This window comes from Gopherus flavomarginatus, chromosome 3 (assembly GCF_025201925.1).
Source record: "Gopherus flavomarginatus isolate rGopFla2 chromosome 3, rGopFla2.mat.asm, whole genome shotgun sequence".
NCBI classification, from domain to species: Eukaryota; Metazoa; Chordata; order Testudines; family Testudinidae; genus Gopherus; species Gopherus flavomarginatus.
The window spans coordinates 51,345,364-51,358,728 of record NC_066619.1 but is presented as its reverse complement, the minus strand read 5'-3'; the positions used below and the strand labels follow the sequence as shown (position 1 = coordinate 51,358,728).

Below are 13,365 nucleotides of genomic sequence, written 5' to 3'. Positions count from 1 at the left end.
TAGTATGAAATTAAATTTACTAAAATTAAAATTGTCTTTGTGTTTTCTTTTTTCCTGCATATGCACACTTCATCTCTTTCTTTTCTTCTTCCCCTCCACCACCCTAGTGCCCTTTCTGTTACTAAAGGAGTGAGTCAGGTTATTTGTGTTGACCTGAGAGAGCCTTATTGTTCTGAGACTCATTAGATATCTGTTGGAATTTTAACCTTGATTGGCAGCTCTACGTTTTCAGAATTAAACAGAGGGGTTCTGTTGATATTAAAGCAGAGTTTTATATTTTCGAACTGGGTAACAATAAGATAACTCAATATGAATGAGTGCACAATAGCTATTGGCTTCTTTCTTTGTCTACTATTATCTATCCATCTATCCATCCATCCATCTATCTATCTAGAGCAACTCTTACTGGAGTCTTTAGAAAGCCGGATTGGATCATGGCTGGATAGTATCTTTAATTACTGAGGTATGCTGCACTAATAATTTTGAGCAATGACTCCTTGGCAAACAGGGAAGTAATTATGAGCTCATTAATGGATTACTCACATCCAAAAACATTAGAGCCCGTTTTATTAAAAGAAGGGATGTTGGCTAGGCCATCAGGATATTTTTATTCTTTCTTTGATAAGCGTCTTGGTGTCTTTAGCTTATACTATGGCTGTTGGTTAATCGCAGTTAACTAAAAAAAAAAATTAATCGTGATTAAAAAAATTAACCATAGAATCATAGACTATTAGGGTTGGAAGGGACCTCAGGAGGTCATCTAGTCCAACCCCCTGCTCCAAGCAGGACCAATCCCCAGATTTTTACCCCTGTTCCCTTAATGGCCCCCTCAGGGATTGAACTCACAACCCTGGGTTTAGTAGGCTAATGCTCAAACCCCTGAGCTATCCCTCCCCCCCCATGATTAATCGCAGTTTTAATTGCACTGTTAATAGAATACCAATTGATATTTATTACATATTTTGGCTGTTTTGCTACATTTTCATATGTATTGTATTTTGTGACATAATTGAAATCGAAGTGAATGTTTTTTATTAAAAATATTTGCACTGTAATGATAAATAAATAGTATTTTTCAATTCACTTCCTACAGATACTGGTAATGCAATTTCTTTGTCATGAAAGTGCATCTTACAAATGTAGATTTTTTTTTGTTACATAACTGCACTCAAAAACAAAACAATGTAAAACTTCAGAGCCTACAAGTCCACTGAGACCTACTTCTTGTTCAGCCAATCAGTAAGACAAACAAGTTTGTTTATATTTATAGGAGATAATGCTGCCCTCTTTTTATTTACTATGTCACCAGAAAGCGAGAACAGGTATTTGCATGGCACCTGTGTAGCCAGCATTGCAAGGGACTTACATGCCAGGTATGCTAAATATTCATATGCCCCTTTATGCTTTGGCCACTATTCCAGAGGACATGCTTCTATGCTGATGGCGCTCATTAAAAAAATAATGCGTTACTTAAATTTGTGACTGAACTTGTGGGGAGAATTGTATGTCTCCGGCTCTGTTTTACCCCCATTGTGCCATATATTTCATGTTATAGCAGTTTCGGAGGATGACCCAGCACATGCTGTTCGTTTTAAGAACACTTTCACTGCAGCTTTGACAAAACGCAAAGAAGGTACCAATGTGAGATTTCAAAAGATAGCTACAGCACTCAACCCAAGGATTAAGAATCTGAAGTACCATCCAAAATCTGCGAAGGACAAGGTGTTGAGCGTGCTTTCAGAAGTCTTAAAAGAGCAACACTCCGATGTCGAAACTACAGAACCTGAACCACCAAAAAAGAAAATCAACCTTCTGCTGGTGACATCTGACTCATGATGAAAATGAACATGCATTGGTCTGCTCTGCTTTGGATCGTTTTTGAGCAGAACCCGTCATCAGCATGGATGCATGTTGCCTGGAATGGTGGTTGAAGCATGAAGGGACATATGAATCTTGAGCGCATCTGGCACATAAATATCTTGCGACACCTGCAACAACAGTCCCATGTGAACGCCTGTTCTCATTTTCAGGTGATGTAAACATGAAGCATGCAGCATTATCTCCTGCAAATGTAAACAAACTTCTTTGGGTGATTGGCTGAACAAGAAGTAGGACTGAGTGGACTTGCAGGCTCTAAAATTTTACATTGTTTTATTTTTGAATGCAGTTATTTTGTACATAATTCTATATTTTTAAGGTCAGCTTTCATGACAAAGAGATTGCACTACAGCACTTGTGTTATGTGAATTGGGAAAATACCATTTCTTTTGTTTTTTACAGTACAAGTAGTAGGAATAAAAATAAATGTAAAGTGAGCACTGTACACTTTGTATTCTGTGTTGCAGTTGGAATCAATATATTTGAAAATGTAGAAAACATCCAAAAATATTTAAATAAATGATATTCTATTATTGTTTATCAGTGCGATTGACAGCCCTAATTTATACCTAAATAGTCAACTGGTATAAGTATAGAGAATCTGAGTTTTAACTTCTCCTTAGGCTGGGACTTGAACCAATGATCTTTTGGCACAAGCTAGCATTTGAACTGAATCCTTCTGATGTGTGTTATAATGATTAGTTAAAAACAAAACTTAAAACTTAGGGGAAAAAACCTGAGCACCCTTCTTCCCCTTCCCCCCCATGAAGTCTCCTTTCATGGATAAGCTGATTTCTGATTGACTGAAACATAAAACAAGTCTTCTGAGAATCTAACTCCACTAGTGCTCTTGTGAGGCTTGTTTGAAAACACTTTGAGATGCTTGGATAAAAGATAAGTGGAAATATTGTTATTAGTGTAAAGAAAATATAAAATTTTTTGAAGAGGAACAAACAATGTGATATCACCAGTAACTAAAAAATTTTCCTGTGACATGATTCTCTATTAAAATATTACTGTTAGTGTTGATTAAAGTTTAAATGCTCATATTTTTTCCCCCATCTAGGAAAACTATGAACGAATGAAAGCACTAGTAACTGAACTCCAAGAGCTAGCAGAAAAAATCAGATTAGGTAAGTTCTGTATGTGTGATTTTAGAACATTATTTAAAGTATCCTCGGATTTATTTTTTGTACAGTTTTTCTTTACTGATCTTAATTTTTAAAAACTGGACAAATTTATGAGTGTGTTGTGTGATGGGGTTTGTTGTGTTAGTGGGGGCAGGGCTCATTTATGTTCCTAAAAGCTTATGCTTCAGGCTTCAGTCAGCCACCTCTAGGGGTCAGGAAAGAATGAATAAAAAAATATTCTGGAAGGGTTTTTGGTCTGCTTCTTCTGAAGCATCAGAGATGGCCATGGTTGGAGATGGGATACTGGACAGGGTGTGCCAGTGATCTGAGGTGGCATTTTCTCTCTCTCTTGGCTAGCTGATTCTTTCTCACATGTATTCCAGTAGATGTATTGAAATGTAGGGCTAACCCTATTTGAGTCTAATTCTGGTACCTTTCATTAGCTGAAAACTTTGAATGGATAATGTCAGGTCTAATTTGGTTCAAAAAATCTAGATTTTGCCATAATAATAATAAAGCTTAACAAAAATCTAACACCAAGAACATATTTCCATGATATTTTAAAAAAATTGCAATGGAGTTTTTAAATTAATGTACCCTGTGTTTGCCATTCAAATAGCACAGCAATGTGCTGTTGCATAAAGATCCGACAGTGACTAGAAACAGACTCTAAATGAAAGTGAAGCTGACTTAATGAAACTGTATCTTAATTTCATTGTCCAAACTCAGAGAGAGGCAAAAAGTAAGCAAACTGAATAAATAGTAGAAAATTGATTATTAAAATAAAATAATTTTAAATTCCTAAGTATGTTGTTTTAATGAATTTAATGACAGTATTCCTTTAAACAAATAAGATTGTTAATAAGAGACTTTTACTGATATGTTTTTCACTTCATCTATATTCCCTTCTTCATTCCAGTCTGTGCTATGCTTTTTGCCTTTATAAGCAGTTAGCTGGGCAAATACACTTCTTTTCAAGTTGTCAATTACTGTATCAGGCCTGGTCTGCACCTAAAAATTAGATTGACATCGCCACATTGCTCAGGGCTTTGAAAAATGTGCCCTGTGAGACATAGTTATGTTGAACTAAAACCCACTGTAGACGCAGCTAGGTTCGTGGAAGAATTTTTCCGTTGATTTAACTACTGCCTCACGGAGACATGGATGGAAAAAACTCTTCTGTCAATTAAAGAAGCAACTACAGTAGAGTGCTTAGTGCAGTACAGTAGAGAGTAGTGTGCTGCTGTTGTGTAGATATACCCTCAGTTTGCAAAGATGACCTTTGAGGAACTTAGGCATGCCTTGTACTATAGGAAAACTACAAACACAGGGATTAATCTTCATGATTGTAAAATTCAAATTAACAAATTCCAACTAAGTGAAGAATATAAAATTTAAAATACTACCTCAGGGCTGCACAACTAATTGTGACAAGGCTGGACCTCCAACTTCAACTCTGTCTGCATTATGAGAGTTTATTTGTTAAATTGCTATTTCTCAAATCTTACAATACAATTTCTTTCACAACCTTGGAAGAGAACAGAGTTAAGGTTGCAAGTTTAATTTTATCGTTATTACTTGCTTGCAGGCTTGCAAATTTTCTTCTGGGAGTGCTGTATATCCTTGTCTCCCATTCATTTCAATGGATTGAATGTTGCTCAGTGCCTCTCAGTGGTGCTCATGGCTAATAGGATAGGGCTGTTTTTTTCTGTGAATCTTCCTGTGTTGTTCCATCGGATGGGGGATAGGAGAAAAGCGAAGTATTGTACAGTCACTCTCCTTCATCTTGCTCACTTATATTCCTCCTGAGCATTAGTTTACCCTTCAGTCTGTGAAATTCACTGAAGTTGTGAAGTCTATAGTATGTTGAAAAGGCATAAAAGCATATAAAAATGATTAGGTGGCTAAAGGGTAAGTGTCCATCTTTTACCCTATCGGTAGGAATGGCTCTCACTGAATTAGCCTTCACTGACATCTGTGGGATTAGTTTCTGAAGAAATATAAAATGGTGTATGCCGCTGCTACTAAGAGGGTGAGAGATGTCAGCTGGCAGCAAGTGTTGGAATGGTGTTAAACACCAAGGAATGAGAGGTATAATTTAAGGTAGTGCAAAGTGAGATAACGAAGTAATGGATCAAGAGGAGCAAAAGGAAATGTAGGTTGAATGTTAAATGCTGTACACCCCAACTGTGAGGTCTTCTACACTCTAGAGTAATCTCCCGAGAAATCTCCCATCGGCTGAGCAATTTAAAACTGAACTCAGCAAAGTAATTTAGAATGTGCTATAGGGAAATGAACACAACTCAGTAGATTCCTGTCCATCTCTCCTTCCTATGATCCCTAAAAAGTAAGTTTTGAGTGCTCTGTTAGTTCATTGTCAAAATGAAACCCTAGGCAGCGGTAGATGAGCTCTGTTAGCTGAGAGTTTTTGCTTTCAAACTTTGTTAGTAAAGAATGTAGAAAAAATAACTTAGAATATATGACAAACTGATTTAAGATGATGATACAGATCATTCTGTCATCTAAAATATAAGCTCTGTTAAATATATTGTCTCTTTAGGGTCTGTATTTTTGTGATTGAGAATTCAGATCTGTTTTCATTCTAAGTTAAACTTTAATAGTGACTTATTCATTTGTGTGTACAGGAGATCTAATTAATGACCTTGTATCACAGGGGGTGGAGAAAAGGCACGGAAGCTTCATACATCAAGAGGAAAGCTGTTACCCAGAGAGAGAATTGACAGACTCATAGATCCAGGGTGGGTAATTTATTATTGGCTATAAAGCATCAACTACTCTTTTGTGTTGTGTAAGCTAACAGAACTGTCTCTTTTTTCGAAGTTTCCCAAACTACTGACAAGCAGGGTGGATTTGATTTAAATCACTAGTCAGGAAGACTCGATTTAATCATGGATTTCTACATAAAAGTGCATTCTTGTTGCTTGTTATAACCTTAATACATATTCTTCACAACTCAGTGACAGATATAGGTTTCATTTTTAGAAAGTACACACTATACATTTTTAAAGTGATTTATTTTGAAAACTTTTTAGTTTAGTTTTACAGCTACACCTCAACCCTGATATAACACGACCCGATATAACACAAATTCGGATATAAGACGGTAAAGCAGCGCTCCGGGGGTGCTGGTCTGCATGCTCAGACGGATCAAACCGAGTTCGATATAATGCAGTTTCACCTATAACATGGTAAGATTTTTTTGGCTCCCGAGGACAGTGTTATATTGGGGTAGAGGTGTATATCAGAAAATGAATTATTGTTTGGTTATTTCATTTACCAAAGGTAATTGAAGCAGATATTTATGAAGTCATTGGGAGGTGAACTATCTCCAATTCAACAGGTTAATCATTAATATTCGGAGGATTTTCTTGCCATGCTGTATTAGGAGGAGAACATTAGCAGACAGACATTTAGATTGTTTTATTTAACTAAAAGAACAACATTATGTATTCTGGATTTTTTTCTTCAACAACAAACGTAATATTTTAACGAAAGAAGCATATGAATTTTTTAATTTATTTAAACATTTAAATTTTTTAAAATCAAGTTTGTTTTTGTTAAAATTGTTTTTAACTAAAATAGTTACATGTATTTTTAAAAACAAAGCAAAAATTAAATTGACTATATCAGCCAGGTCAACATGAGAAACTTAAAATATTGGCTTCTGCAGCTAACTCAGTCGTCTTCACCTTCATTTCCCTCTTTGTTCATAATCTGGAAAAGAAAAACAAGCTTTCCTGCTTTTTCAGGTCCCAAACGATTTCTCAATTTGGAATGAATTAGTCCAAAGGAAGAAAATGTTCTTTCTCCACCAGCAGAAGAAGCTACTGCTGTTAAAAGTGAGATTATCACTTCAACAGTCTCTGAATCCAAGTGCTTAAGTGACTTCCACCAGTTCACTGGTGTGACTTTCTTTAAAACATCATCAGCAAACATGTATTTCTTGAATGGTTCACCCTTAGCTCTGAAGTTTATTATTGTTGCATCATGGAGGGATGATTGCTGGATGTCCAAGTCATAGTCAACTCCCAACAGTTAAAGTTTGACCCTGGTACTGAGTATTGAGAATATTTGCAAGAAAGTGAGTTGCAGATAGTGCTTTTCCCATTCATTTTTTTAATGTTTGTAATTTAACTCTGTCATTGCTTATTTCTCTTTCTAGGATCTCACTTAGTTCCTTCCAAATTTCAATAGCGTCAGCAATAAAACAGCTATTTCCCTGCATTTTGTTCAAGGCTACAGAAATAGGCTTTACAGTACTCAGCATGTGTTCAACATTTCTCTTAAGCCCAATGTTGAGAACTTTGGCTTTGACAGTGCCATCTATTTGTTCACGATTTTGTTCACAAACTGTCATCAGATTAGGTCAGTTCTTGATACAATGCTCAAAACAGTCCACTAGTGAGTTCATTGCACGTTTTGTGGGAGAGTTAGCTTGGTTCCTCCCACTTTTTTCAGAGCAGCTGCTGCAAAGTGGTTGTTATGGAAGTATTTTGCAATTTCAACTAATTAACCTTTATTTCTGGAACACTGAAGTCTCTGGCTAGGAGGTGCATCAAATGAGCACTGCAACGGTATGTTATTAGCTTGGGACTCTTCACTCTCTTCTAAATTTCTTCCCATCTTGGATACATTTGCAGCATTGTCTGTGACCAAGCTGCATAATAGACATTTGAAATTTTTTTTCACAGTTTGTTATAGCTTTTACTGCTGCTACTTGTAAGTATTCTGCTGTGTGAGCATTTCCTGATGTATCAGTTGTTTCTGTACGGAAGACATTCCCTTCTTCTGTTGTCACACAAGCACATGCAACAGGATCATTGTGGACATTGCTCCAGCCATCAAGACTCAGGTTAACAATTTCACCCTCTAGACCTTTTGCACACTGCTCAGTTTCTCTTTCATACACTTTATACAGCAATTTGCCTGCGACATCTGCTCAGTTGGATGAACTGTATCCTGGTCTTAAAGACTGAACCATGTCAATGAAGTGTGGGTTCTCAATCATATGGAAAGGAAAGTTTGTTGCATAAACAAACTGGGCAATTTTTTCATCAATTACCTCATTTTGTAATCTGCTGGTTCTTATCACAAACTTATCTATGATTGTTTCTGGATGATGTTTTGTTTTGTTTTTTTGCTACAGGTGATATACTGTGGCTATGTGACATACGTAATGTGACTGAAACACTATCATTGACAGATTACTCTGAAACTATAGAAAATGATGGTGATCTTGAAAGTGGATAGTCTTCAGAATCCTGTATGTTGAGAACGGATTCTCCTAAACAAAATAAGTCAGTGCAGTTATTTAAGTATTATTACCTTGTCGCTCATTTAGTATCACTCATTGCATTCACTGACACTCAGTACTACTTTAAAGGTGAAATTGTAAAAGGAAGATCTGCCTATTTCAGCTATTTATTTTTTATCACAACTGCATCTAAAATGATAGTACCATAGAGTAACAACTATATTTTTTGCTCAAACGTGAGAATTCAAGAATAGTCCAGAAGGAAGTTCTTGGGAAAGAAGTATGAAATAAAAATTATCATCAACCTGAAGATCCTGCATGTTCAGACATGTTCCTTTCATCATCTTCAACTCAGCTTCCTCTTGAGAAGTAACACTTCTCGTGATGATGTTTCATTTGGGCAACCGGGCCTTGCATTTCTTTGTTGCACTGTTTGCATTTTCCATGCATTCCTGGCTTACCCACAGGTAGAGGAACTTCATTAAAATATTCCCAAACTGGGTCTCTTTTACGGGCTGCTGCCATTGTAGGTTTTCCCTTCTAGTGAGAGAATGGTATGGTAGATCTCAAATCAATGAAGGCTATACTCAGAAAGACCTCAAGACTTCTGGAATATGCTGCTCAAAACAGTTTCACTTTTGTTTCTACTGCCTGTACCTCCCTTTTCACATTCATCTCCAGACTTCTTCTCCTTGTCCAGATCTGTTCTGCCCCCAATAGTCTTCTATTCATTGCACTTTTTGAAATTTTGCACTTCTAGAGAGAGGTAAGGGATTGACACTGTGTACACAAATTTGCAGAGAGACAATAGGGATGAGGTCTGTAATTTTTTACCTTTATATATGATTTATTTATTTAAAAACATTTTTGCTGTTAACTTGCAGATTATCTTCAGAGACACAGATCCACAGTTTGAGAACTGCAAAATTAAGCATCTCTAATGGTATCTTTTAGACTGAGCACTGAGTCCCATTGGGTAGATAGAAAGATTAGCATAAATAATCTATATAGAAGCCCCGGTAACCCCAGAAGATTGAGTCCCTAATCCATGAACTATTGGAACTCATTTACAAAACTTTTCTTAAACATTACACGAATATATTGTCTCCTACTATAGAATTAGAATTTATATTCTCTACTCCATGATGAGATATCTTTGAGCTATAATGTATCTTAATTAAAACTACCCTTAGATAGGTTTTTTCCTCAAAAAAATCTGATTTAAATAAAAAAAATTGTTTTTTTTTAATTTAAAAAAAATCATTGATTTTTATCCACCCTGCTGGCAAGTAGTGTTGGTTTTAAATCTTGACATATCTATTGTTTTGAAGATGTATTGGAAGAACACATTTTAAAACCATGAACTTTATAAAAGAAAGTAAGGTTTGTCAGGCTGCTTCCGGTTAATAATCCTATCAAAATATTTGTCATTTTTTTAGGTCTCCATTTTTGGAGTTCTCCCAGTTTGCGGGTTACGAGTTGTATGGTAATGAAGAGGTACCGGCAGGAGGCATTATCACAGGCATTGGAAGGGTGTCAGGGTAAGAAATTGCCAGTGATCTACATATTATGTCTATTATGTGAGTGAGAGGATGTTTTTGTGTGGTTCCTAGTTCCAGCTCTCTGTTTCCAATATTAAGTTGAAGGCTTTCTGGTTTTTGACTCCTATGACCCAGAAGATTACTAAAATGGCTATTCTGCCTATTTAGTTTTGACTTCAGGGAAGGAACTCAGCTGGGTGACTATTATCCTTATTCTTAGGGCTTGTTTACACTTACAATTCTGCAGTGGCATAGCTGTGCTGTCTACATGGGGGTAGGGAGGTTGTGGATTTAGGTTGGTTGTGGATTTTTCACACCCCTGACTGATGTCATTAAACTGATCTAATTTTCTAGCGTAGCTCAGACTTAGACAACACATGTATCAACATCCCTATTAACTCATTCGGAGGCTGCATTGATATCTTTCTGATGAGAAATAAGTGGTTAATTGTGCAAGGACATAGGTGAGGTAGAAAGGCAATTTTATATATGTCGGAGAAAAACTCAGTTCTCGCTTTCTGTTTGGGTACAGCAAAATCAAATACTTTATTCTAACTCCAGCAATTGCAATACAGGGAGGGAGTGCCCTAGGACACTGGGTCGCCCCAGTCCCGGACAGGTCTCTCAACAGGTAAACAATTACAGCAAGCATTTATACCTTTGTTACAGACAATAACAAGCAATAATACAGACAATAATGAGCAAGAGCTGCATTTTGTTTATACATAGGCTATCCTGCTATCTTATTTTCCTCACGTTGGGCGCCAGTCTACGTATTTAATTATCAGTGCAAAGTCGTGATAACTTCTCACACAGTTCTTTCCTACTCGCCTCACACTAACCTGGCTTCTCCAAATCTCACGTCATTAGGGTTACATCTGGCCTAACTCTTGCTAACAGACTGACATGCATTAAGATCCCCTACAAATCCTTGTCAATTCTTTCCCTACTTCCACACTGCCCCCTTTTGTACTTCTAGTACAACAGATATTTTCAAAACTCTATTTGCATTAAGCCATGGATTTCTGATTCTACATCAGATGTTTCAACCTTAGGGATTTTCACTGGATGTAATGACAATACATAATTAGCATGGTCATGAAAGATATTACTATTATTATGTCTTTTACAACAGCAATTGCATAATTTTAAACTAACAACAATGCAAGCAATAATATCCCCATAGCAATAATATGATGAGGTTGTTGTACAGTTTTGGTTACAAAGCATAATATATCATACTTAGTACACAAAGTAGACACTCTATAAGCTGTATGAAAGGCATTATTTTCAGCTTGATATATATTCTGAAGCATGTGAATTTGCCCTTGCAATTCAGAGATTCTTTGAACATCTGATAACAATGAAAGCAAATTTTGAAATCGATCAGGTACTAAGCTGTTCCAATTAAACTAAGGGCTACTTGCAAAATTCTATCTGCAGGCCAATAAATAATATGATTGTCTGCAGTGGTGATGAGATTAAAATGTATATCTTGCAATGTGGTGGTTTTAACATACATACAGCTATCATTAGCTTGAAAAGTAATTGTCTTGTCAGGATAGTTCCTTGTCCTCTACCCTCCCAGCAAACGTTATCATAAACAGTGACAACTTCCCTTGGCTTCAGTTTATGGATACACTGAAGCTGCAGGGGTTCTAACAGCCAAATGTCCATTGACTCCCTATTCCTATACAAAATATCAGGTGTTATTTTAGAGGTGCTGACTATAAATCAGTTAGGTATACCAGGTGGTCTAATTTCCCAGGTGTTTCGGTGAATAATCCAGTCCCATATGCATCCTTCCCATGGACCCGTCAGGATTTGGTATGTGGGAGCCCACACCTCCCCATCCGGTCCAAATGCTTGGAAGGAGCACTGTGAATGTCCACACTTCCACTCAGAAAGTGTCCAGATATGTCTCCATGACCACAGATCAGATGGTACTCCTGATGTGTCTGTAAGGGCAGTGGGCCAAGTCTGGTGCTCAAGATCACTCCGAATGGCCATCAGCTGGTCATTCAGGAAATCCTGTATTTCCGAACATGCTAGATCTCACTGCAATGCCTTCCGAGCCTCAGTGATATTCAATACCATCTCCGTTAGTAACTTCTGGGTCATAGAACTAAGGGTGGAAATAACATGTAACTCACCAACTCTAGCTTGTACTTGGGTTAGCTGAGCTCCAGAAATAAGGCTAGTGGCCTTTTCTAGTTGGCCTGATTTCTCATCATGTTTTTGGCTTTTAAAAATATTCCAAATGGCTGCTGCGCTATTGGCCCCATCCCACAGGGATCCGGTCAAGTCCCTCTTCTTCCAGAGGAAATAACCCAGGCCCTCTGTTGTGCTAATCTAATGGCAGCCCCTAGTGTTGTATTAATCACAGTCCATTGATATCCTAATACATATCTCTTCGGTGTAGTACTATATCACATCTGTTGGTTATATACCTTTAACTAATCTCAGGTACTTTCAAGAGGCATTGACATTAATAGCATAGGAGGGGGTGTATTGCAATAAGGTACAGGTTACATTATTCGTCACTGGAATGGTTTCAATATAAGTAAAATTTCCAGTGGCAGAACAAACTCTTTGGGTATTCATTGGATTTTTTACTAATTGGGTAACCAAATAACAATAAGGGCTTCTTTCATGTAACACAGTACAAATGTATGGCATTGTCTGTATTTGGATGTATTACAGAGGTAATAGTGTAATGGAGGAGGTGGCAGAGGCAGTGACAACAAAGTGCCTTTGGTACTTGTCATTTAAAAATCCAATTAGAGAGAGCAATACATGCTGAAGTATTTATCCAAAACACAGGGCACAGCCTGTAGAATAAACCCCAAAATCCAATCAATACCACATTCCCAAGCAGGGTCCCACAAATTTCTTCCTGCCAGTGTATAATTCTTTGTTTCTTCACCAGGATCAGTTCTTAATGTCCTTTCTAGTCAGGAATTCCTGGACTTCGGCAATTTCAGTGGAATGAGTGTTCCTTCTTCTTTCCCGAAACAGTCGTGATTCAGCATCCTACAGGGGAGGGTTTATCAGCACATCACCCTGTAATGGTTTTGATTCTTCTAGAAAAATTCAAAGGCACAGTAGATCTGTCAGTGGACAAGGGAGAGGTTACTAGCACTTCACCATGTACTTTTTACCTACTGTCCAGAAGGAGCTAGAAAGAGAAATGGCTAATCATCAGTAGGAGAATTCTTTTTGCAGTGAGAATCATGGGTCCAGGCAGTCAGTTTTTGGCACTTCACAGCGGTGTTGGTAGTCAGCAGGACTTAAGGTTCTTTTCAGTATGGAGCCAAAGCAGTCTTTCGTTGGTGGACCTTTACATAATCCAGTTTCCTGGTTCCAGCGAGTGGCAGGGCTGCTAGGGTCTTTGAGTAGTGCTTCTTTACCTGTGAGAAAAGAAACCTAACATATTTCATTAGTGCCTGGCAGTGTTTTGCAGATCTCACAGCTGCTTGGGCACATTCAAGCCCCTCCCTTTTCTTGGTTGTCAGCTAAGTCGTAGCTGTGAGCAGGGTCC

The 13,365-nt window shown here is 37.4% G+C and overlaps 1 protein-coding gene across 6 annotated transcripts in view; it reads left to right on the top strand.

Moving 5' to 3' along the window:
• MCCC2 (methylcrotonyl-CoA carboxylase subunit 2) overlaps positions 1-13,365 on the top strand; it is an 84,981-nt gene that overhangs the window by 7,057 nt on the left and 64,559 nt on the right. For all 6 annotated transcript variants that reach the window (XR_007773341.1, XR_007773339.1, XM_050945268.1 and 3 more), the window contains 3 exons: positions 2,945-3,011; positions 5,683-5,767; positions 9,723-9,824. Coding sequence is in view for 4 of the 6 variants with exons in the window: in XM_050945268.1 (XP_050801225.1) it covers positions 2,945-3,011; positions 5,683-5,767; positions 9,723-9,824 (254 nt within the window). In the remaining 2 variants the exon portion in view is untranslated. The remainder of the gene's footprint in view (positions 1-2,944; positions 3,012-5,682; positions 5,768-9,722; positions 9,825-13,365) is intronic.